The sequence below is a fragment of the Halichoerus grypus genome, chromosome 6 (genome assembly GCF_964656455.1).
Source record: "Halichoerus grypus chromosome 6, mHalGry1.hap1.1, whole genome shotgun sequence".
NCBI lineage: Eukaryota > Metazoa > Chordata > Mammalia > Carnivora > Phocidae > Halichoerus > Halichoerus grypus.
Genome location: NC_135717.1, coordinates 2,130,357 through 2,156,369, shown reverse-complemented (window position 1 = coordinate 2,156,369; position 26,013 = coordinate 2,130,357). Strand labels below are relative to the sequence as shown.

The window sequence follows — 26,013 nt, the reverse complement described above, 5'->3', positions numbered from 1 at the left end:
GCTCTGCCCCACCTTCCGGGCCTGGTCAGTTTTTCCCATCTCAGTGCTCTCCCGGAATGACTGTCCTCGTGTCCCCAGCGTCTTCCTCTCGAGGGGCCGCCGGTACGGTCGGTCTCTTGGTGCGAGGGGTGCTTCTCTTGCAGGGACAGCGAGTGTCTGTCCTCAGTGGCTGTCACCCCTGTAGCAGGTGGCACCCGCTGGGCACTCTGAGTTCTCTGCGGGGGGAGGGGGCCGAGGCAGCAGGACGGGTGAGACGGGCTATCTGAAGGGGTTGGCACTGCGAGCGTCTGTCCTCATGTCAAAAACCTCATCCTGCTGAGAAAGAGCGTTCTGTTTCATCAAAGCTGATGTATACTTACAATTTTGAAACTGTAACCTCTTCTCATTGGAGATGAAGTAATTACATTTTAAAAGTCACTCACTTCTTTTGATGTTGTGTATGTGCAGTTGACCCTTGAATAACACAGGTTTAGGCTACACGGGTCCACTTATACATGGTTTTGTGGGTTTTTTTTTAATAAATACAACACTGTACATGTATTTTTCCTTCTTTATGATTTTCTTAATATTTTCTACAGCTCTGTATTGTAAGAATACAGCATGGAATATACAGAACATGAAAAATATGTGATAACTGTTCATGTTCTCCCTAAGGCTTCTGGTCAAACAGTAGGCTGTTAGTAGTCAAGTTTAGGGGGAGTCAAAGTTACACATGGGTTTTCAACTGTGTAGGGGGACAGGGTCGGCACCCCTAACCCAAACTTTGTGTAGGAGCCAACTGTGTTTATCCTTGAATCCATCTACAGATGCTGAATAACTGTGATTGTTTACCAGCTTTATCCTTCGTGGAAGGTGCAGGTTTTGTGGTGGGTTGCCTTTCTTTTTCTGTGCTCCCCACCCCGCATGTTATCTAGATGCACTTGGAAGTTCACCATGAACATTTATGTGTTCACGTGGCTTCAGCAGTGCAGTCAGGGCAATCTGGTATGTCCGAAGGGGAGCATGAAGTCACCCAGTTTTAGCAAATTACAGACGTCTAAAGCCTGTGTTGGTGTTTTACTTAGCAGCTTTAAAAGAAAAAGAAAGCTAAGGAAAACACTGCCTGAATGATTGATCATAATTTTGAGGAAAAGCAGATGTGTGTCCTTAAGGAGATATTCTTACTTACTTGAAAACTAAAAATAGTTTTGTGTGTGTGTTTTTTTTTTTTTCATGGAATTAGGAACACAAGGATTAACTTAGTCTGCAGGTTTCTGGTGAAGAACGGTCTGAAATGCTGGTTGTGTTTAACACTTGGAAACCTCTGGGACTACCTCTCCCATGGCTGTAGTGTGGCATTTCTAGGGAATCTTTCTGGGAGTTTCCCTCCAACCGCTGAATAATTAATGCTTTCTGTGCTAAATGTCTGATTTCCTTTGGTTTTATATGGAAGCAGTATGTGACTTTTTACCTGGTTCTTTATGGAGGGTGCTTTTTTTTTTTTTTTAAGATTTATTTATTTGAGAGAAAGAATGAGTGTGAGCGGGGCGCGGGGGGCAGAGGGAGAGGGGAAGCAGACCCGCATCTGAGCACAGAACCTGACGTGGGGGGTGCGGGGGCTCGATCCCAGGACCCTGAGATCACAACCTGAGCCGAAACCAAGAGTCAGACGCTTAACCAACTGAGCCACCCAGGCGCCCTCTGGATGGTGCTTTTTAAGAACTGGACATGGGTGCTTGCTGTGGCCTGTGGGGCTGTGTTTAAATAGTCCGCGGAACCTATTTGGGGGGAGCCCCTGCTTCCCACGTGTGCTACAGGAACACTTGGCTGAGCGTCCGAAACCAGCATGACGCCCAGTGCTGGCCCAGCAGGCCCTCCCTTAGGGCTGCCCAATGGAAGGGGGTCAAGTGTTGCTCATGGGGAGCTCGCTGTTCGGTAGAAATAATCCTCGTTTTACCGCCCTTCTTCACAGCTCTCCAGCCTGTGGGTTTGGGCAGTCTTCTTCCAGGTACACTGATTTTACTTTGTGGTTTCTTCTCTGGGTTACTTTACTGGTCATTAACAAAATCAGTCTGAGTAACAAGCAGCAAGCGTATTCTCCGATCCCTCTTAAACATGCTAACGATTTCGTCTGTCTTGGGGTTCCCTGTGCCGCCGTGGGTTCACCAGAGTTCCGGTAGCTTTGTCGCTCGTTGTCTTCCGAGCAAACTGGCCTGACACCTGCAGCTGCGCCTCCGGCCCAGTCGCCGTGCTTCGGGGCTGGTGTGACGGAGAGCGCTCCCTGCCCGCTGCAGAGCCAGGTCAGCAGCTGTAACCCCAAGTAGGAGCCGGACTTCCTTTCCGGGTCTGACATCGCTGCCCGGCCCGGGCACCTCAGGCTGGGGCTTCCGCCAGCTCTTTGTTCCTGGCCACATTCTCAGCTCCTTTGCTGTTGGAAGAGGAAGTCTCCTCACCTGACTATGCGAACGTCTTCATTGCTTCTGGTCCTCTGTGCGTACTGTCTGAAAGGGCTGAGCTGCTGGCCTCAGTATCCCCTGTTGAAGGGCATCTTCCCTGGAGCCCTGCTTCCCTGTTTGTTCTTACCATCTTTCCAGGGACCGCTGGGCTGGGTCTGCTGGTCAGGAGTGGGTCTGACCCTGCAAGACTGCTCCAAGTGCATTATGCTTTTAAATAATTATTTGTATCTTATTAATCATAAAAGCATTTGTATATTTGGGAAAGAAGTGATACACAGATGTGGGGCATTTCTTCGATTTAAACTTTGTCATGCTGCAGTTTTAATTTACTTGCTACAGTAAATTAAGCTGTCTCTTTGGTTGAACTTTTCCTGTAAACTGGCTTTTTATCTTGGATGTGTAGAAAGGAGATAGTTTTTAAAGGAATTTCCAGACCCATTACACAACTAAATTACTCTCAGGTAATATATGAGCCAATATTAACTTATTAATCTCAATAATGATTCCTCATGTGGGGTAAGTTTTCCAGTGAGAAGTAAATTGAAATGATTGATGGCATTTGGTTTGTGTGCTATTTGATCCGTTTAGGTTCAAGACAGATCTAGTTAGTACACAGGTACATGACTTCAGGTATTCCTCGCTGTACCCTCAGAGTTACCCTTGTTTAGCAGATGAGGAACCTGAAATTCAGACATTTGTCCTCTCAACAAATAGACCACCTACTGTGCGCCGGGCCCGGGAATGGGAATATGGGAGTGAACAAAACAGACCAAGGATCCTGCCCTCAGGGGCATTCCGGTCCAGTGGGAGGAGAAAGATAATACACAAGATGAATGAGTAAACCATAGGGTCCATTAGCCAGCTACTGGTCAGTGCTAAAGAGAGCGAGAAAGTGGGGAAGGGGCAGGAGAGGTGGGCTTGGGGCGGCAGAAGGTCACAGTCATAGATAAGATGGCCAATGGAAGGCCTTGCTAAGAGGCTGATCTTTGAATAAAGAATCAAAGGAGCTGAGGGAGTGCATTATCTAAGGCAGTCTAGGGATATCTGGGGCCAAAGGGTTTCAAGCATCAGGAACCGGAAGTGCAAAGGCCCTGAGGCAGAAGCAGAGAGGCCAAGTGATTGTAGTGGAGCCAAAGGGAGAGATGAGGAGGAAGTGAGGTTAGAGAAACAACAGGGTCAGGTCATGTGGGACCTTCTAGGCCTTTATAAGGACCTGGGCTCTTACTCTGATGAGACAGGGGTTCTTGTAGGGTTTGAACAAAGTGCCATGAACTGACTTATTTTGAAGATAGACTGGAAGGGACGCATGCAGATGTGACCTGCAGAGGGCCCTGAGGGAGCTTCCCCGTGGGCGGAAGGGTTGCCGAGAGCACGTGCTGCCAAGCGCGCAGCTGAGCTATGCTGCTCTGTGTGCGGTGCCGGACCCCACTGCACGTTAGCGCCGCTTCTGTATCTGAAGAAGGAAGTGGTGGGGTGTGAGTCAGTGGGAAATGCATGCACAGATTCACGAACTACATAGTGAAAATCGTGGAGGCCCCAAGAGCAGGGCCTCCGTGTAGCAGCTAGAGCGCCGGACTGCGGGAAGGGGCCTGACTAATAATAGGGCTCGAAGGTGCTTTGACCTTGTTTAACCGCAGCTCCTCCGTGGGGCCAGGAAGCCGGGTCTGCGATGTTGCAGGAGCTCCTGATGCGCCGGGAGCTGCCTCCCCCTGTCGCTCCTCTGCCCAGGTGTGTGTACGCCTGAGACTTGACCCGAAAGGGTCTCAGCGGTTTAGCGGGAGTCTGCCTCATGCTGGTCTTGGATTTATTGACAGGCCCACATGCATTTTTGGTGCTGTTTATGTTCTGTGGTAGTAATTTTACCTTCTTTTCTCTTTTCTCCAGTTAGTCTTGTAACCAGCCTCAGACTTGCCATTGGATAGCTTTGGAGACAGGAATGAAAACCGTCAGCAGGCCGGTGTGCTGTCCAGGCGATTTTTCTGCCCTATGCACTTTATCTTAATGCCTCACTATTTCAAGGGATTTCTGTCTGTGCAGATAAGAATTGACCTTAACTCTCCCATCAAATTCAAGGCTCTCCTGATGGGGAAACTTCTAAGATCTCAGGCTAAAGGTTTACATCTTCTCTCTGCCTTCATGCAAGATGCTTTACTGGAAGTACTGGCTGATCTTCCTTCTCTGACTGGAAGTGAGAGATTTTAGAAATTCACGCATGTTTATTAACAGTTACTTCATGATTTTATCTCTTTTTTAATTAACTCACTTTTACTCATCATTTATTTGGCTTATTATTCGTGTTTTATTATTAATAGGACTTAGAGGAAAAATGCTTCTGTAAAAGCTTATTTGAACTATAGAAGCCAAATACTTATTAATTTTCTATTTTTTCCTGACTTTGGGTTGTCAGTATGTGTGTGTGCGTGCGCGCGCGCGCACACACACACACACTGAATTTGCTTCATTTTTTTTTTAAGATTTATTTATTGTAGAGATCATGAGTGGGTGGAGGGGCACAGGGAGAGAGAGAATCTCAAGCAGACTGTGCTCAGCACACAGCCCAACATGCGGCTTGGATCTCATGACCCTAAGATCACGTCCTGAGTTGAAATCAAGAGCCAGATGCTCAACCAACTGAGCCACTCAGGCACCCCATAAATTTGCTTCATCTTCAGTTGGTAATGTTTGGGATTTCCCTTGGGGCTATGGTTTGAGGATGTGACTGGTTAAATATTATTGTAGGACAATTTTAGCAAAGCCAAACAGACCAATTAAAAAAACAATTTTAGGAAAATGAAAAGTTAACCAGCTATAAATGTGTACCTTGGTACAGCCTTTCTGGAGAGCAGTTTAGTAATACTTATCAGAAGCCTCAAAAATGTGCGCATACTTTTTGACCCAGCAATTTCATCATGCAACTTTGAGGAATCTGTCACAAGACAGTAGTCAGATACGTGCAGATGTGCCCGTCCGGGAAACTTCCGGCCTTGTTGTTCATACTTTCCATGCTTTGGAAACAACTCAGATGTTCAGCAACAGAGGATCAGTTTAATTACAGCTCTCCCCATAGGTGGGATTACTACACAGCAGTTACAAGTCCTGAGGTTTTGAAATAGTTAATGACATGGGGAAATGTTTGTGATATATTGCTAGAAATGTTTTTGAAGATTTATAAGATGTTTATACATACATACACAAGGAGAATTCTATAAAGAACGAGACCGATAACATTCTGCATTAACAACAGTAATATTCTTGAGGACTTAATTTTCTTCTTAGTGCATTTCTGTGTTTCCTCTGTTCTCTACGCTCAAAATATTTTTGTAATCAGAAAGAAACAAATTCCATCTTAAGAAATGTTCCCATATAGTGATTCAGTCCAAGAGTGTACTTTAAATTAGCCACACTAAGAAAGGTAAAACAAAATTAATATATTTTGATAACCCAAAATATCAAAACATTATCATTTCAACATGTGATCAATATTAAAAACTAAAAGATATTTACATTTATTTTTCATAAGTCTTTGAGAGCCAGTCTGTGTTTAGAACACATCTCAGTTCGGACTGGCCACTCGTCCACCGCTCAGTAGTCACCGGTGCTAAGGACCTCTGTGTTGGATGGAGCAGCTGTTGAATGTTCTAATTCTGTGGTGCTAAGGTCGTTTACATGAGTGAAAGGTCTTTACTGTTCGGAGATTAAAGTATGATCTGAACTCACGAAATTTTCTCTAACTTAGCCAGGTGTAAGCATATCCCATGCTTCTAGATTTTAATAACTGTTTTTTAAAAAATCTTATAGAGAATACCAGAAATGTCGGGTCCTCAAAGGTCAACTCAGATCTGGTTGTAGTCTCGGGCCTGCTGTCAGCTGTGTGAAAGACAGGAAGCAGACAGACAGCTTCTGCCTCCTGCCTTTCTTTGTGCCTTCACTTCCCTGATAAACCCATAAAGGAATAGAATATAAGTAAAAAAAACCACCAGCGGTAGAACCCAGAATCACATTTAACTGGCTGTGTGATTGAGCTTCAGTTTTTCTCATCTGTAAAATGGGCACAGTACTGCTCACCTTACAGTGTTACAAAGTGGAAATGAGCTAATGGATGTTAAGCACTTGACACAGTATTGTTCACGTGGCAAGTACTTTAGTATGAGCGATGGTAACATGTTATTGTAGCGTCCCTGAGACAACCTCTGGATTGCTGAGAGAGCATGACTTTTGTGCATGTCTGCATCTGCTCGTTGGACACCCTGATAAGAATGGAAAGGATAGCATTTTTGTGACCTCTGTGCTGTTGTTTCCCACAGTATGCAAGGCCCTGAGCTTGATCAGGCTGGACGCAGAGACTTATTCAAGGACCGGTTTCTGTGTGTGCGTCATACACCCGACCTCAGGACAAGTCGAGAGGTGGTCTTTCTGCAGCCCATGTTAACTGCTTGTCCTGACCAATGTCTGCAGGGTCGAAAATATCATGAGATGTGTTCCTGGACCTCACCTTGCTGCTCAGGATGACCCTGAGAGATCGGCCAAGGTTGTGTTTCCTCAAATGCAATCTAGTGGCCTGATTTTTCTCACACCACTTTCCTCAACCTCTTTCCACTCTGTTATCCATTCTTCCCCAAGCCCAGCTCATTGTTGTTTGGAGTTCTGAGCCTCAGCTCAGTCCTGTTAGCTGTGAAGTGGCAGAGGCACGAGAGAGGGCCCACCCTAGGGCAGACCCTGCGAGAAGCTGGCCCGGTGGCTCTCTGAGCACGGAGCACGGTAGGAAATACATTTTACCAGCGTAGCTGCATGTGATGTGTGGGCGCCTGGAAATATACAGACACATCCGTCTGTGTGCTCAGATCCTGCTTGAAAGCAGAATTCTTTTTTTTTTTTTTTAAGTAGGCTCCACACCCAGCATGGAGCCCCACGTGGGGCCTGAACGCTTAACCGACTGAGCCACCCAGGTGCCCCTAACGCAGAATTTCTATAAATCACTTGCTGCTACTATTTACAGATTATTCCGATATTTACCATTATGTTCTATTTCATTTTTTAAAAGCTCACTACATGATTTCACTGTGTGGATCCTGACTTGAATTTTGAAAGCACTGAATTAGCACATTGAGCTGTGTCACCTGTGTGTAGTGTTTATGGGATGTTCCCCCCCTTGGAATGATACTTAGTATTTATTCTCGAATGTCTTTATTATTTACTGTACTTCGACAGGAAGGCTTCATTCCCCCTTGCGCCAGTGTTTGTCTTTAGAACATTTAGTGGATGTTTAGTCCAAGCGGATTCCAGGGTTTAGAGCCTGCCACTTGAAAGAGAAGAGGAAAAGTTGCTCCCTGCGTGGCTCCAGGAGGTGACTTCAGAAGTCTGCAGCCTGCCGGCTCTTGAGTTCTGACATGCAGCATGGATTTTCACATTACATTTGAGGAGATCTGAGGAATTCTGAACTGATGTTGAATTCCTTGTTTATTTATTTTTTTAGCTTTAAGGAGCACCAGCCTTTCCTGGGTACCCGGAAAAAGCTCAGGATTGACAGTTCACTTCTCCTGTACATTTCCTGAACCCAGAGTTTTTCTTACAGTTCTATTTCCTCAAAGTGTTGCCTTGGATTTCCTGCTGTCCGGTTAAATTTAATTTGTCTTAAACTTCCCCAGATCTCCCCCCTCCCAAGCCAAACAGTCCTCTGGACTCAGCTCTGGAGAGCTGGTTGGTGGTCTGGTTGTGCACTCTGTCTGCTTGCCCCGCTATCCACGTTTGGTGACTTCTTTCTCTTGCTATTACCTCTCATCTTCTTTGGGGGGGGGGGGCTTCTGACTGCTCCCCCCCACACCTGCACTGGCGCCCTCCCACCCCTGAGTCTGCAGGCAGCTGCTCCTTTCCAGACCCCCATCCTTTCCTGCTCCCTCGGAGTAAATCCCCCCTTCGCAGCTTGCCGCCTTGCCGCCCCCTTGCCGCCCGCTGGCTTCCGCCGGCTCCTCTCCCGGCTAGTGGGTCGTGCCCACCACCCTCCCCTGCCTCTGATTATAGCCTGCGCGCTCTGTGCTCTGCCCTGCTTCTGTGTCCTGAGAGCTCTTGGAGCAGACGCCACGTTTACCACCTTTGTGGTCCCCCCGCCTCCCCTGGCACTGGTCTTTGCCTGAGGGGCGTCTCAGTGTAGAACTCCGGAGGTGGCTTTCCCGGAGCCTGTTCTGGTAGTGGGGAGGCACGGTGGGGGAGGGGACTGGCCCAGGAGGCCGGCGTTCCTGTCCTGAAAGTAGTGGTGCTCTGAGGACCGGGCTGTCTGCTTGCTGCTTCCCCTTCTCACTTGTCCTCTGACCTCTCAATTAAAAGCTCTCTTCCACTTCGGTTTCAGAGAAAAACTAAGAGGAGCCATCTGCCTTTGCTTGCTGGACTCATTAACTTAAAGAAATGTATCCTGTTTACATTTCTGGCAGCATTTCTTTTATTTGGATGGTTGCCAAAGGCAAACAACTCGGCCCTAGTGGGTTTAAAAAAATAATAAAATATAAAAAAAAAAAAGAGCTTTCCAATAGATACGCTGTTATCTGATTGGGCGAACATTCTAAACCTTAACATTTTCTTAATGTCACTGTTTCATTCTGTAGAAAAAGTTAATTTGATCTACTAGCATTTTAGATCTATCTCGGCTTTAGTATTTACTGTGGGAAGATTTTAGTAAGGAATGACTGAAAAGATTTGGTTTGATTAGGGGCTAAACTAACAACATTTATTTTGAAGTGAGATAACAGGATTTGCAAGTTTTGGTCTCCATCCAGTAAAACTGAAACCCCCCCCTCCCCCAAATCTACATCCCCAGCAGACAGGGAATCTCTTCTTTGACTAGAAGTTTAAATTGCTGGATTTATAAATTGTCTTAAAAATGTGCTCTTTGAACAGTCTAAAGTGTTACATAGTATCGAGATGAAGTCACCAAACTGCATAAGACTTAAACTGTTCATATTTGGGTAACTGAATAAGATGTATGGTTCTCAAAAAATTAATACTTCCGTAACATTGTTACTAAAAGAAGAGCTCTCCTTAAAGCCATTAGTGAGACAAGCAAATTGTCTTCTGCCCTAATTTTTTTTCTTTGTCTTCTGAGTGTATATGGATTTTAGGATTTTCTGGGCTTTGTGTTCCGGGAAATAGGTCTTTCATTACAAAAGAATGAGGCAAGGTGTTTTGTAGAATGCCGGCCGTGTGGTACCATCTTCCTTCTAAGACAGCAGCAGCTCTGTATGATGGTGGTTCAGTGAACCCGTGTCGTGGCAGTGCTGCCGAAGTATAGTAAATAGAATATTTCCAAAGACTTCGTGCTCTCTCGAGAAAGCAAGAAAAAGAAGACTCCAATTTTAGGCAGAAACCTCTCCTTTATCTCGATTTTTTGGGTGTTCAGAACAAAGTTGGCAGAGAGTAGTTTTTCACTAGGATAAATTGTAAAAAGCAAGAGGGACCTCTTTTTTCTTGATGCTTTTTTTCTTCCAAATGAAGGGACTAGGGTACAGAAAACAGACCGTAGCTAACTGGTATAATTCAAAGTTCATCAGCAGTTTTGTCAATTTCCCTGGATTTTTAAAAAGAGAAATAAGGAGCCTTTTCTTCGTGTTTGGGAGCAGTTAATTTGGGCCGGTTCCAAGCTTGCCTGGGTGGCAGCGTGTGCAGGGAACACAGGCTGCTTTTGGATAGACCAGGGTTTTTTAAGCCAAACCTGTGTTCACCCCAATAATTAGGGAAGGCCTGGTCTGTGCAGTGTTGAAAGCAGGCTTGGAAATGATCACTCAGTCTTCCAAGTCCATTTTGATTCCCTGCCTTCATCTCCGACATATAAAAACGAAATTCCCCAGGGAGCAGGGGTTCCATTTCCCTTGTGAGGGAGGAGGTGCTCCTTGTGAGGCTGAACGTTCCTCCTGCGTGGAAAGGGCACTGACAAGATACCTGGTGCGTCAGACCGAATTGGCTGAGTGTGACTTGTGCAGGCTGGGCCGTCAGGAATGGGAGGTGGGTTGGTTACCTGACTTGGGGCTGGGGCTGGGGCTGGGCTGAGATCCTGACCCAGCTCTTTCGCCGGGCGAGGCATGTCATGTGCCAGGACGGCTTTGTCTGATGTGCACAAAGGTGCTGTGACCCTGTGCCTAGAATCTGACCGGAGAGATCTCTTCTACCTTCTCTGTATGCAGGTGTTTTTTTTTGTTGTGCAGCATGTGGAGAATATGAAACATCTTTGTTTTCTTGGGTTCTTGTCCTTTTGGGCAGATGGGAGTTTGGTGTGAAGTTGTCAGAGAAAGTAGGGAGATGTGAAGGACCCAGAGGCAGGAATGGGGTGCTTGGAGCCCAGAAGCAGGAGAGCTAAGGATTTATTCAAGTCCTGTTTCCCCACTGGGCGGGTTCTAACCCCCTGTTGCCACTTGCTGACATTGACCTGCACTTCAAAAGCTCACTTGGAGACCCATCCATCTCGCTTTTCCTACTGGCCCCTCGTAAACCTTCCCTTTCCACGCCACGAAATTGGAGCATTTATTGTCTCGGCTGCTGGTTAACTTCTTAAAAAACTTTTTATTTTGAAATAATTATAGGTTCTCATGAACTTGCAAAGATGATGGGGAGCGGTATCACACAGTTTCCCCTAGTGGTTACGTTTTCGAGAACTGCAGTGCAAGCTCACCATCAGGAAATCGATGCTGGTGCTGTGTGTGCGTGCATGTGCGTGCGTGTGTGTGTGTATGTGTGGGGGGGGAGGGAGGGAGAGATTCTGTGACGAGCTCTCCCACGTGAGGGTCTGTGTAGCCAACACAGCTCAGCTCCATCACCTCCAAGACCCTATCACTGCCCTGGCACAGTCACCTGCCCCCCCTGCTTCCCCTGCCATCCCCAGTCCCTGGCAGCGGCTAATTTGTATCCTATCTTTATAACTTTGCCACTTCAAGAATATTCTATAAATGGAACCACATAGTATGTGACCTTTTGAGATTGCCTTTTTTACTCTGCATAATTTTGAGATCCACCCGGGTTGTTGCATGAATCAAGTGTGTTCGTTCCCTTTTACTGCTGGGTCCTATTCCATAGTACGGAGGCCCCCACAGAGTGTAACCATTTCTCTGTTGAGGGGCTTCAGGGTTGTTGCAAATAAAGCTGCTCTGGGCATTCTTGCACAGGATTTTGTGAGGACATAAATTCCCATTCCTCTGGGTTCAACGCCCAGGAGTGAGATTTCTGGATTGTATGATAAGTATATGTTTAATTGTTTAAGAAACTAGAAAACCGTTTTCCAGAGTGGCTGTGCCCTCTCGCAGCCCCATCAACGATGCATGAGACAGGAAATATCTTTGCGTCCTCACCCCCATTTGGTGTCCTCACTGGTTTTGTTTTAGCTGTTTTAATAGTGGGTAGTGATACCTTGCCGAAGTCTTAACCTGCTTCGCCCTCACCTGCTTACTTGCTGTCTGTGTGTGCCCTCTGGTGAAACATCTCTTCATACCTTCTGCCCATTTTCTAACTGGATTGTTTTTCCAGCTGTTGAGTTTTGAGTGTTCTTTATATATTCTAGATAGAAGTCCTTTGTTAGAGATGTGGTGGGTTGTTGTTTTTTTTTTTTCTTCCAGCCTCTTAAGAGTCTTTTGCAGAACAGAGTTTTGATTTTTATGAAATCCAGTTTATTGATATCTTTCTTTTATAAATCAGGCATTTCGTGTTCTGAAAACTGTTTACCAAGCTGTATATGCTGACCATTTTCTCCTATGCTGTAGTTTTATGTTTTTTGTTTTTGTTTTTGTTTTTAAGATTCTATCTATTCATTTGACAGAGAGAGACACAGCAAGAGAGGGAACACAAGCAGGGGAGTGGGAGAGGGAGAAGCAGGCTTCCCGCGGAGCAGGGAGCCTGATGTGGGGCTCGATCCCAGGACCCTGAGATCATGACCTGAGCCGAAGGCAGATGCTTAACGACTGAGCCACCCTGGCACCCCTATAGTTTTATGTTTTGAGTTAATTCTCCAGTGTCATTTGTTGAAAAGGGTATTCTTCCTCTGTGTAATTGCTTTTGGATCTTTATAAAAATCAGCAGGCCATGCTTGTGTGGGAGCATCGTTGGGTTCTCGCCTTTGTTCAGTTGACCTAGGTGTCTGTTCCTTCACTAAATCCACACAGTCTTGATTATTATAGCTGTATAGTAAGTGTTGAAATTGAGTGATTCCTTTCACTTAGTTTCTGTAAATTGTTTTAGCTAATCTAGCATCTTTCCATAAATTTTAGAATAACTGTAACTACACACACACACACACACACACACACACACACACACACCCCACATAGAACACACACCATATCCATACCTATAAAAGATCTTGCTGGGATTTTATAGAAATTGTGTTAAACTTGTATATCAATTTAGAGAGAATTGATGTCATTACTATTTTAAAGCTTCCAATCCATGAACATGGTATGTTCCTCCATTTAATAGGTTTACTTTGATTTCTTTCATCATTTTGTTTTCAGCATACAAGTCCTGTACATGTTTTATAAGATTTATACTCTTTTAGTGATTGCTAATAATATTGCATTTTAAATTTCAATTTCTACATGTTCATTGCTAGTAGACAGTTGACTTCTGTGGGTTGATTTTTACGTCCAGTGACCTTGCTGAATGAGTTCACTTGAATTCTAGGAGGCTTTTTTGGTAGGTTCCTTGGGATTTTCTACATAGATATCATTTCATTTCTTCTGAAAGTAGGCTTAGTTTTATTTTCTCTCTCTCTCTCTGATCTTTACACCTTATATTTCTATTCTTTATCTTACCGTACTGGCTAGGACTCCCAATACCATGTTGATTGGCACTGCTGAGAGTGGGCATCCTTGTCTTGTTCCCAGTTTTGGAGGAAAGGATTCAGCTGTAGGTTTTTGTCAGTGTTCGTTAAGTTAAGGAAGTTCTCCTCTATTCCTAGTTTTCTGGGTGTTTTTATCATGAATGGTTGTTAGTTTTTTTTAATTCCTAGGTCTTTCTCTCTAGCTAGATTCTGAGTTTCTGGAGATCAGACTCTGCTTCATAAACATTTTGTTTACCTGCAGTGCCCAGCTTGTGCTTTTCCCGGAGTAAGCATTGAACTCATGCTTGTGGATCAGTACAAACGGGCCTGGTTACTGATGGCACGTGCGTGTGGGTCCTAAGGAGGGAACTCACAGGAACACCTCTCACCAGCAGTCCCGATCTGCTAGGCCTGGAGGAGAGATCCTAGCTATTCTTTCTGGTCCCCGTTACCATTTGACTCGGTGGTTTCAGGCAGAAATGGAAGTTGTAGGCACCAAACTGATGCTGCAGCAGAGATACAAGGAAGGCAGAGACCTGAGGAGTCCTCTCTGACCCAAGTGTTGGAAGTGAAACTTTTTAGGGTAACTGCCAACTAAAAACCACTGAGTTGTACACTTTAAATGGGGGAATTGTATGTTATGTGACTTATATCCAATAAAGATGTTATTTTTTTTTTAAAAAACAAGTGCCAAGTGGGCAGTGAAGTCTGGGATTTTCTGTGCCAGGGGGTGAGTTACTGCTCCCAGTCGTTTGGGGTCTGAGCCCGTGAAGGCTTTTCCAGACAGGCCCCCTGCTGCTCTTCGCCCACCGCAGTATTCACTGGGTCCCCTCAGAACTTAGAAACTGGCTTAGGTACAGTATTGCTAATTCGGAAGCACTAGCCTAAGAGCGATGAACTGGACCTACTTCCCGGTGGGACCAGATCTCCCGCAGTCTGGACGCTTCTGCTCCTGTACTTAAGGCGAGTCCGTGAGGTAAGAATGGGGCCGGGAGTACTTTAACAGTGAGGAACTAAGAAAAAATGAAAACGGGTGCCTGGGGGGCTCAGTTGGTGAAGTGTCTGCCTTCAGCTCAGGTCGTGATCTCAGGGTCCTGGGATGGGGTCCCGCATTGGACTCCCTGCTCCGCGGGAAGCCTGCTTCTCCCTCTCCGTCTGCTGCTCCCACTGCTCCTGTTCTCTCTCTCTCACTCATGTTCTCTCTCAAAATAAATAAATAAAATCTTAAAAAAAATAATGAAGTTTCTCATTATCACTAGCAGTGGTGGCATTAAATCGAGGATGTGCCCCCCCAGCTCCTGTTTTGGGGGGACGGGCAGGCCGCTCGGCTTGTGGTGCATTTCGGTTTTGTCCTGTTTCCCGACTGCTGGCCACTCTTTAAGCTGAAAGAGGCGCTGTGTCCTCCTGGTGTGGAGGAGCTGCCAGGTTTCAGCGAGTTGAGACCCGGGTGCCTTGACGAAGCGAACCAAGAGCAGATCCTGGGGGATGGCCTGGGAGTTTTCTGCTTGATGACAGTCGATGCCCGTGCAGAGGCTCTCTGTTGTGATGTCGTCTTGGAAGCACAATTAAACCCTTTCTGTGTCTTTTATCTCGCAGGGCTCAAGGGTTCTTGTTGATGCACGAGACAAGCTTGGCATTCCGTGGCAGTATTCGGAAAATGAGAAGCACGGCATGTTCCTCCTGGCCTTTGAGAACAAGGCGGGGCTGCCTGTGGAGCCCGCCACCTTCCAGCTGTACGTCCCCGCGCTGAGCGCGCTCTGGAGGGACTCCGGCATCAGGGAGGCTTTCAGCCGGAGGAGCGAGTTCCAGCTGGTGAGTGGTGCGCAGGCCCCCGGGCGGCACGGTTGTGTTTTACGTGGCTGATTGGACCTTCGGTAGAAGTTCCTTAAAACTGTCAAAGTACCAGCCAGCTGCGCGTTGCTGTAAATCCTAACATTCAGCAACAACAAAAACACATAACGGAAGCGAATCAAGCTATTAAATGGTTTCAGGGGGCAACGTGAATTCAGTCTGGCTGAGTCAATGTTTTGTTCAAGGAGTACAAAGGATTCTCAAAATACTAAAATTCAGTGTAACTCCCGGAGCTCGAAGTGTTTAGGCCTTACTCATAGTAGGAAACCACTGTCTCCTGAGAGCCGCTTTCCAGCTTGTACCATGTGGCTCCTGGCCAGTCGTGACTGTGTGCAGATCAGCACCTTGGGAGCGAATCTGAACCTTCCCAGTTGCTCTTTTTGGATTCTTTCCTTTGATTTTAAAGTCTGAAAGTTTCGAAATGCCTGGTCATCTCTGTCATTTAGATTCATCTAAGATATGCCTGTTGGCATTTTGGCTTTTTCCTCAATGTCCTTTGTTCGCCGTAGACGGAGTATCTGGTCTCTGCTGTCCCTGGCACAGTGGTTCCCGCCCGCGCCATCCACGCCCGTCCACGCCCAGGGGCTCCGAGCACCTGGGACTCCCATGCCGTCTGCCCCTGGGAGCTGGGACCCCGAGTTTGGAGCCATCAGTCCCCTCCTTTCTTAGAGTTTTGCCATAATATGTACTTTTCAAGTTTTCTCTATTTTCAAATTTGATATAAATGGCATATAAACTGTGTATATTCTCCTGTGACCTGCAGGTTTGAGATTGATTCATGTTGCTGGTGTGGCTGGGGTTCCTTCATTTTCACTGCAGGAATAAATCAGGGGGGTCCGTTCTCTCTGTGCTGTGGCCTTTCTTGTGTGTCTCCCGACATACGTGTGCAGGGGTTTCTTCAGGACATGTCCCGTGTGAACAAGACTGCCTGGTCATTGGGCACATAGACCTCCCAATAGACAAGATCTGTCCGATCATTTTCCAGAGTGGTTGTAGAGAGTCCCTGTTGCTCTCATCCTTGCTGATACTGAGGGTTACCCAACTTTAAAAATTGTATTAGTATCTCCTTATGGTTTCATTGAAATCTCCCTGATGATATTCATCGGCTACATGTGTTTTCTGGGCTATGCCTATTCATGATTTTACCAGTTTTTTTTAATGAGTGATTTGTATTGGAGGGTCCTGCGGATGGTCTGCCTGGTCATTTTTTCCGTCCAGTTTCCATATGCTCTTCACCCTGTCTCTGCTGAGGCTGACCTCTTAAAGAGATGGAGTAGGGCTGTCAGTGCCAGGAGATGGGTGTGGAGCCGCACGGTGAATGAAGCTACAGACCCCAATCTGGTTCCACCGTTTTCCCTCGAGGAGCTTTCCCAAGTCCCCAGATCCGGCTCGGGACCCCGCACAGCCTCAGTCGTCACTCTCCTTAGTCTCCAATCTGTGACCGACCTCTGTCTTATCTTGGTTTCCGTGACCTCGACACTTAGGGAGCACTGGCCAGTTATTTTGTGGTGTTTCTATTTGGGTTTCTCTGGTATTTCCTCATTGTTAGAATGAGATGATGCGTTTTTTGGCAGGAAAACCACAGAAGGGATGATGTACCCACTCAGAGCATCCTTTCAGGGGTTCAGCTCCTGGTGACGTGAGGCCGGGCTTGCAGGGTCTCTGCTGTAGAGTTACTCTCGTTCTTGTTACTGTTAAGTATTTGGAGACAATGCAGATATCCTGTTTCTCCTCAAGCTTTGGCTCGTTTTAATATCCACTGGCGGATCTTACAGGTGACATTTTTATAACCCTTTCTCATCTTCGCAGTCTTTTTCAAGTTAACTTTAAAAATTAAGGTGGGAGAGTCAAAAGAATGAGAGGGTGTGGCTGTCCTGGAAAAAAATCTTAACCTTCTAAAGGGGGGAATGTCAGAAACAACCAGGGAATACAACATCTAAGTGTGAATTTGGGGTTTAAGTCTTTCTCCCTGTAAACGGATATGTTCTAGGAGAGAAGGCGGAAATCGCTACCACCGATTGAGAATTTACTGAAGAAGCCAGTGTAAACCTCCAGAGCCGATTATTTACAACTCGTGTTGAATAAGCATTCGGCCTGGGAGGGTGGTGTGCTGGGGCAGTTTTGCCAGACTTCTGTCTGCTGGTTCCGTTGCATGCTGTGTCCTCAAGCTGGAAGGGACCTCCCAGCTGAGTACCAAAGCCTCGTGTTGGTACAGACCGGGAAATAAGCTGGAGAGGTTATGGTTTGCTCAAGGCCGTGTCCTCTTAATTATCACCACGATGAACTCGAGCCTCAGAAGCCAGTCTGCTTGTTTCCCCGTTCATTTATTCATCCAGCGTTTACGGAGCACCTCCTGTGTGCTGGACACTGTGTAGTATGCTGCGGATGCAGCAGCGATGAGACCAACCATGAGTCTGTCCCCGAGAGCCTTTAATCTAGACTTGACCTTGGTGTGGGGTTCAGGTGAGGCTGCCAGAAGGTGGATATCGGTGTCTCTGTTTCTGTCTTGTGCCCCCACAGCCGGGCTCTCTGAAGACCTGGTGCCTGGGAGGTGTACGTTCCAGGGAGCTGGCTACCCTTCAGGACTGTCCTCACCAAGGGCAACAGTGACAGTGGGTTTGGTTCATTGGGTAGTTAGGTACGTGGGTGTTTGTTATTCTCATACTTGATACTTTTCTATAGGTTTCCTTTTATTTTAAAAAATTAGAGCATTTTCTTAAAAGAGGTGGGCAGTAGGCCTTCCTAGCCCTCGTTGCCGAGGAGTGCAGTTACGGCCAGCCGTGAGGGGTGCGAGCATCGTCGTGCGGCATGATCAGCCCTCCCCTGCCCCGTCTGCAGCCCATCCCTCACCTCTCTTCTCTGTGGATCTTTCTCCTAGTGTCAGAACCTTTCCAGGGTGATGCTTCATCAACTTGTTTTTTGCTTTTTCTCTCCTCCCCTGGTGACCAGCCTTTGACCATCTCTCAGTGGAGAGATCCAGCAGCTTTGAGAATTGCTGTCAGCCAGGTGTGAGATTTTTTTTCCTGTTCCCTCTGCCCTCTGGGTTTTACTTTACCATTCCAGGCAGAGGCAGAAACAAAAAGGGGAGGAAGAAAGGCCAAGTCTGGTGACTGCCTTGTGAGGGCCCTTTCTCCTTGTGGTGAGTAGGGTGGGTGTGCAGGGCGGGAGTCTTCCTGCTCCGGAGCGGAGACGGCTGTGCCCTTCTGTGTGTTCGCGGACGTCGGCTGCCATTCATGTGCAGAATTCGGTACAACCTCCTGCAGCTCAGAGAAAAGGAAGGAAGATAACCGACTACGTTAGACCTCGTCTTTCAAACCGCATTTGAGGAAGACATAGCAAGACGACTACGTTAGACCTCATCCTTCAAACCGCGTTTGAGGAAGACACAGCAAGACACTAAACCGAAAGGTTGTTCTCGTAGGTGTAACGAATATGAATATTGTCTACTTCTATGGCCTTTCTCTAATAAAAGAGAAGTTTGGATTTTTAAACGTGTCTTGCAAATTATGAACTAATTAATCTGCTTGTAATATTGAATATGGATAATATTTCCACAGTTGGTCTGCTTTCTGTTACACCTTTGAATTTAGGGTCTCGTTCATCAGAACGGTACAGCGTAGGTGTGCCCGCGGTCGTCTGTGCATAAGTCCTGCACGGATAGGGCCCATGGGTTTGCACGTTGTAGTCCTCCTCGCTGGGCGTGCGGCCGGTGGACTTTCAGCCCTTTCTGCACGCCAGGCCCTTTGCTGAAGTCAAGTCCCATTTATTCTGAAAGCTGGTACGCAAACAAATGATAGCAGTAAAATGTGCTGAGAAATATAAATGAGGCTACATTAGGGTTAAAGGGAGAAAATGGGCAATTCTAACCTGGCAGGTAGCAGTCAGGGGAGATGTTTTGGAGGAGATTTGTAAAAATGAGGTAGAATGAACCACTGGGGATGGTTGGCAGTGAGGTGGCAGAGGGGGCGCTGCAGATGACATGCGGGGCCATGAGGGTGGCAGGGAGACGCTCTGTGCCTTCCGTGGCTCTGCCCCCTTCTCTGTGCTCGGGCCATTCAGGCCTAGCTTCCCTACCAGCTTTGCTGCTGGGGGGGGGGCGTCTTTTGCACAACTCTTTGTTAAATAGTTAATGCTCATCTTCATCTTCATTGTCGGACATTTACGACTTGGTGTTACTCTGGGTCAGGTGTACCGTTTCCTGGCTCAGAGGACTGGGCAGTAATCCTGGCAGTTGGGTGCCTCACGTGCCTTCCCGTGGCGTCTGCAGAGGCTGGGGCGACCACACAGTAGGTGTGCTGCACACACAGGACAGCTCACATGGACTGTGAATCACTTTTCACAGCCTTTTGGTTCTTACTTCCAAGGGGCAGGGCCTTGTGCTTTCTTGAGACTGCCTTCCTTCCTTTGCTTTGGAAGATGGGACCGAAGGCTCAGTTCAGAGGAGCAAGTTTCTGTGGACTGCGCAGGGTTTCTTGATTCCTGGGAATCAGATGATTCTGCTTATTACACAGAATGACTTTTGTTTCCCCGTTACGTTTCAAGGAATCGCATCCCTGTAACCTCACCAGAGATTGCTAGGAAAGGCTGGGTGTTCGGGCTGCATTTTAGGTGTGGAGGACGGTGGTTCGTCACAGCTGTGTGGGTGGATGCTGTCTCCTTAGAAGCCGCTGAGTGTGACGTCTTAAGAGGGGAAATGACCCTGTGGCTTAGGGAGTAGCATGCTGACTATGAAAAGAACCACTGGAATCGTCGGCCTAGCACCTGACATGAAATCCGCATGTGTCAGACTCCCAATTTGGTGGCGCCTGGGCTTCAGAAGTATTCCGGCTTGGTTGCTGGGCAGAGTCTGGGTTGGCTTTGCCTGGTCGCCTGCGCCTCCCGTCCCTCTCCCCAGTGGTGCGCGCTTATTAAGGGCCCCAAGAACATGGTTTACGAGTTCTCGGGCTTGGAATGCCTCATTGGGAAAGCTCCGAGATAAAGTAGTGCCCCCGTTCTCCTTTGCATTTCCGAAACAAACATCCGTTGGGCCGGGTGGTAGTTATATCATCTGAGAAAAGAATGAACCAGTCCCTTTTCAAAAGGCTGGCGCCACAGGTTCACGTCCCTGAGCTGCTCAGTGGGCCTCTGAGACCCCCGAGGGCGAGGCCAAGCGGAAGACGAGGCCGTCTGTACCTGCAGGCACTTTGTAGCTCTCCGTGAGCGCGCGTGAATCAAAGGGCCTGATCCCAGCAGCACAGTGTTCTGCACCCAGCTCCGTCCTTCTGGGAACAAATGCCCTCCGTGATGGCGTGGCTGTTGTTTTGAGCCATACGGGAAGGGTTCCCTGGAAACTGGTGGATTAGGAATAAGACCTGAGGTCGCAGCATGCCCGGCAGGTGACAGGTTGCATCTGCGAGCTGTTTGGGGAGGACACAGGCGTTTTCCACTGAGTCTGGGGAGGCCCTGTTGCTCGTCTGGCTGTGTCTCGGCCTGCCTGAGTGCCGCCCAGGCACCTGCCGTTCACTGGACTCCTTCGCTCTGTCCTCTTCTCTCTGCCATTAGGATGCCCTGTAGTCGTGATTTTTCTAAATGCTGTAATCGGAGGTTTGAGACTAGAAACCCCCAGCAGGTGCGGTGAGCACAGTGCCTTTAAAGTGAGGTGTTTCTCATGGTGCAGGTGGGGCATTTCGGACTCTTCCTGCTTCCCAGCGATGCCGGAGCTCCTGGGCATCCGCTGCTGCTGTGACGTGCGGTGGCAGAAAACCCCGAACGGGAGGGCCTGTCTCCCCTTCTCTTGTGAACAAGTCCCGGGACAGCCAGTCCAGCCATGCGGGGGCGGCCCTCTCTCCAGGCCCTTCGCAGGGTCCTGCTGTGGGGCTCCTTTCCTCGGCTTGAGCCCCAGCCAGACAGCAGGAGGAGGGTGCAAAGGAGCGGCCCACCCTCTTCCTTTCAGGGCGACTTCCTGCAAGCACCACCAGCCGCGTCCTCGTAAATCTCCTCTGGGAGCCGAGTCCCATGGCCACACCTACAGGGGAGGCTGCTGCCTGTGGGCCCTCCTGGCCTGGTGTTACTGAGGCAGAAGCCCAGAAGGGCCCCAGGCCGGGCCGGTAGCCAGCAGCCCCTGCCAGAGTCCCTCTGGGACCTCTCTGCCTCTAAGATGATTGGGGGCGGGGGTTAGTGCTCAGTGGGGAGCCCCAGGGAGGGAGAGTTGGGTCTCTAAGTTATTTTCACTTTCCTTTGTTGGGTGAGGAGATGGTCGTAATAGCACATAATAGGACACTCTAAAGTATCCTCTGCTGGCTAATGGAGATACCTCGCAACTGTGTTTTCCATCTTGTGTGTCCTTCTGAATTCTATGGAATTCATTCCTTCAGCAAATATTTGTGGAGTAGCCACCCTGTGTCCTGGGGAAGTAGCAGCAAACAAACAACATAAGGAGCTGACTTTCTGATAAGAGGAGCCAGTCGATAAATTAGCAGGCGTGCGTGTGTATGTGTGCACACGTGCCCAAGGGCGTGTACTGTGTGTGTTAGAGGAAAACATCAGGGAACTGGGAGAGTGGGGGGGGGGGGAGCCTGCTTCAATGAATAGTGATCACAGGGTGGGGGTTCTGTAGCATAGTCTTGGTTCTCCCCACATTTGTGCTCCCTCCCATCATGGTAATCGAGTTGAGAGTACTGCCCCAGAGCCAGGCTACGTATTCTACTCTCTACATGGTCTGCTGTAGCCTTGGGACTCTGTTCTGAGTCTTGCTCTTAAAATGACTGGGCAGGTCTGCCCCAGCCCCTCCATCTCCCCGTAGGCTGCTGACCCGTGCCAAGAACCTGGGTGGTCAGCACAAGCCCACAGTGGAAGTGATAATACAGAACATGGCAGAGGCACCTGGGCCATATTGTTGAAGCGTCTGTGTCTGGGCTGGGAGCCCGGACTCCTGTAGCTTCCCCGAGTGGCATTTGAGAACCCTGAAGGAGGTGGGAGAGCAGGCCTTGTAGGTGTCAGGGGAAGGGGGAAGTTTCCTCGCTGGGAGAGTGACCAGTGCAAAGGCCCTGGGCTGGGGTCAAGTTTTGTGTTCCAGAGCCCAGTGAGCAGGTAGGGTAAAAGAGACAGGTTCCCAGAGCAGAGGTATTTATGTGGTTTGATTTACATTTTAACAGGATTGTTTTGGCAGCTGTTTCGATAATAGAAACAGGGAGGCCTGTTTGGAGGCTTTTACAATAATCTAGGTGAGAGGATGGTGGCTCAGATCAGCATGATCATGGTGGAAGCGATGAGAATTGGTCAGGTCTGTGTCTTAGAACTGGAGAGGAATTTGGAAGTCCTCTGGTCTCACTGCCCATCCAGCTTAAGGATTCCCTCGGCGTTAGCCCTGTGGCTGATACTGAGCCCAGTATTTTATTTTATATGTTAAATTGAGACCACTGTTGGAGAGTCCCTTTCTCTTTGTGAGTGACTTCCGGGCCACCTGTGTGTCTGGAACGGCCCCTGGAGCCCACACAAGTAAACCCTGTGCTCGTGGTGTCTGTGTCCAAACGCGTCCCGCCGTCCGTGCTCACTGCCAGGGACACGCGTCAGACTGCACGTCCCGGTCTTTCTGTGAAGGTCAGTCACCCTTCATTTCCTGAGGTCTCAAGATCGGGAGTGCCAAGAGTGAAGATCTCGGGCAGTGGAGGGCAGGTTACAGCAGCTTAGAGACCCACACGCCCCCAGGTGAAGCATCAGCCCCTCCTGTCCTGCTGGGGGAGCAGTGGGGTTCCCAGGTGTTCCATTAGTGTGGAATTGGGCTCTAATTAGCAAACACTGAAGTCAGCAAACAGCCCCTTTCTCCTGTTCCTACCGTGCGTACCTTCTCATGCTGTGCAGCAGAGGACCTCCCCGTCCCCTCTGCAGTCCTGGGTTATCTCCAGCCATGCTAGTTTTATTCCTCTTAAATTTTTACCAGCTGAAAAGTGGAACAATTCCATGATTATTAGTTCTTTTCTTGCATGCATTAGCCATTTATAGTAATTCTGTGAGTTGCCAGTGATACCCTTTACTTCCTTTCCTCTTTTGGGAACAAGTTTCTATTGATTTATCTAGTCTATTACTAGGTGCTTATTTTGGTATCACACCTTTTTTTTTTTAACTTTATATTTTGAAATAATAAATTCACGGGAAGTTGCAAAGATAGTGCAGAGAGGTCCTTACGTCCTTGGCCCATTTTCCCATGTGGGTAGATCTTACATGACTCCAATATAATAAGAAAACCATGAAATTGACATTGGTGCAGCGTGTGTGTGTGTGTGTGTGCGTGCGTGTGCGGCTCTGTGTCCCGGGTAACCGCCCCTGGAGTCAAGACACGGAATGAACTGCTCCATCACTGCAGAGATCACCCTCGTGCTGCTCCTTCTTAGTCACACGCCTCCCTTCCTCCACCACCCCTGCCCCTGGCAACCGCTGATTTGTTCTCCATCCCTAAAGTTTATCAGCTTGCATGAATGCAGTCATAGTACGTGGGAACCTTTGGAGGCTGACTCTCGAGATGCCCATTTATTTCTGGGTAGTTCTTCCTGGTCTGGAGGCGTCACAGGAACTACAAATGTGGCCAGATACGCAGTTACAGACACGTATCTATGTACACATATATGAAGAATCATCATCTGTATCTTAGAAGAATAGCTCAGGAATGGTAGAGATTAGTGAATAATTTCTAGAGAAAGTGGAGTTCTATTTCAGGTCCTAGGAGATTAGAAATTAGTTTCGAGGGCGCCTGGGTGGCTCAGTTGGTTAAGCGACTGCCTTCGGCTCAGGTCATGATCCTGGAGTCCCTGGATCGAGTCCCGCATCGGGCTCCCTGCTCGGCAGGGAGTCTGCTTCTCCCTCTGACCCTCCCGACCCTCCCCCCTCTCATGTGCTCTCTCTCTCAGTCTCTCTCTCTCAAATAAATAAATAAAATCTTAAAAAAAAAAAAAAAAAAAAAGAAATTAGTTTCGGTTTGGTACCGCGTGCGTGTGTGTGTGTGTTTAACCTTTCAAACTAAGTTAACTTTTTTTTTTTTTTTTAAGATTTTATTCATTTATTTGTCAGAGAGAGAGAGCACAAGCAGGGGGAGAGGCAGAGGGAGAGAGAGAAGCAGGCTCCCCACTGAGCAGGGAGCCCAACATGGGGCTCGATGCCAGGACCCTGGGATCATGACTTGAGCCTAAGGCAGACGCTTAACCGACTGAGCCACCCAGGCGTCCCCTAAGTTAACTTTAATAGTGTGATTCGTAGGGGAAAGTTCAGTCTCCTTAAAACCAACTGTTCATGTCAAAGGGACTTGAAATTCTCTAACCAAATCCTCCTATTTGATACTGAGACAGTTGGAGGCCTGGGTGTTGAAGAAATTTGCGTGTGGTGACGCAGCTAATGAACAGCCTGGCCGGATTACAGTGCAGAGAACCCCAAGTAGCTCCAGCCTTTGAAGGCCCGTCTGGGTCCCGATCCCAGTGCTGGAGGGGGCGGGGCACGCTGAGCTTTCCTCCAGGTGGCTCTTGCCGGAGGACACAGAAGCAGGAAACAGAGTTGTGCTATTCTTGGATCGGGGGCCAGTGAGAAACTTACGTGTTCCTGCTCATGGTGTTGGCCTTTCCCCTTCATTTCATTAATCATGACTAGTATATACTTACCGCTACAGCCTGCTCCTTTGGGGGAAAGATACGAAGTGTTAAGCATTTTAACGTAGATCCCTGTGAAGACCGTCGCCCTAAAGCTCTGCCCCTGGAGGTTTGTAAGCGGGTGACATGACGGTCCGGGTGGAAGTGCGGTATCTGCAGGCACAGCTCGTTCTGTTGCACTCTGCGGGTAGTGTGCTCTTTACAAATTAAGAGTTTGTGGAACTAGCAGGAGACCCAGAAGTGGAGCCTGAAGATGGGACTGAATTGCAGCACTTGACATAATGAGGAGCTGCTTCTTATGGATGAGCAAAGAAAGTGGTTTCTTGAGATAGCATCTACTCCTGATAAAGATGCTCTGAGGATTTTTGAAATGACAACAGGATTTAGAATATTGCATAAACTTAGTTGATAAAGCAGCAGCAGGGTTGGAGAGGATTGACTCCAGTTTTGAAAGTTCTGTGGGTAGAATGCTATCCAACAGCATCCCACGCTACAGAGAAGTCCCTCATGAAAGGAAGAGGCCATCAGTGCAGCAAACGTCAGTGCTGTCTGATTTTAAGAACTTGGCATGGCCACCCCAACCTTCAGCAGCCACCACCCTGATCAGTCAGCAGCCATCGATGACGAGGCAGACCCTCCACCAGCAAAAAAGACCGTGACTCCCTGAAAGCTCAGGTGATGTTAGCATTTCTTAGCCACCAAGCATTTCTTACTTAAGGCGTTTCTAGGCATAATGCTGCTGCGCACTTAACAGACTACGGTATAGCTTAAACATAGTTTCTGTGTGTAGTGGGAAACCAAAAAATTCATTTGACCGGCTTTATTCTGCTGTGCACTTTATTGCAGTGATCTGGAACCGAACCTGCAACGTCTCTGAGATATGACTGTGATGGAATTAATAATAGAATATTTTGTGTGATAACAAGGCCAGAAACCCCAAGAGAAAGAATAATGGATTTCACTGAGTAAACATTTTTCACTTTTGTGTGGCAGACATCAGCACAAAGAAAGTTAAAAGGGAAATGACAAATGAGGAAAAAATCGCAACATATAGCAAAGATGTTTTTTTAATATGTTGAGAGTGTATGAAACAACTACAACATGAGCTCTTATGAACCGGCACATGAAGACTCAGCAGAAGAAGTAAAACCACCATCCTCACTGCTGACTGTGCAAGTGCAAATTAAAGCGGTAATGAAGTAATTTTTCTCTTTAAGATTATTTGAGAGAGAGAGAGCACACATGTGCAGGGGGGCGAGCAGAGGGAGAGGGAATCTCAAGCGGACTCCCCACTGAGCGCGGAGCCTGACGTGGGGCTGGCTCCCAC

The 26,013-nt window shown here is 47.8% G+C and overlaps 1 protein-coding gene across 1 annotated transcript in view; it reads left to right on the top strand.

Annotated features, from left to right (window-relative positions):
- The window catches only part of GNA12 (G protein subunit alpha 12), a 113,612-nt gene that overhangs the window by 33,630 nt on the left and 53,969 nt on the right, over positions 1 to 26,013 (top strand). Inside the window, exon 2 of the mRNA XM_036101731.2 lies at positions 14,821 to 15,036. Coding sequence (XP_035957624.1) covers positions 14,821 to 15,036 — 216 coding nt within the window. The remainder of the gene's footprint in view (positions 1 to 14,820; positions 15,037 to 26,013) is intronic.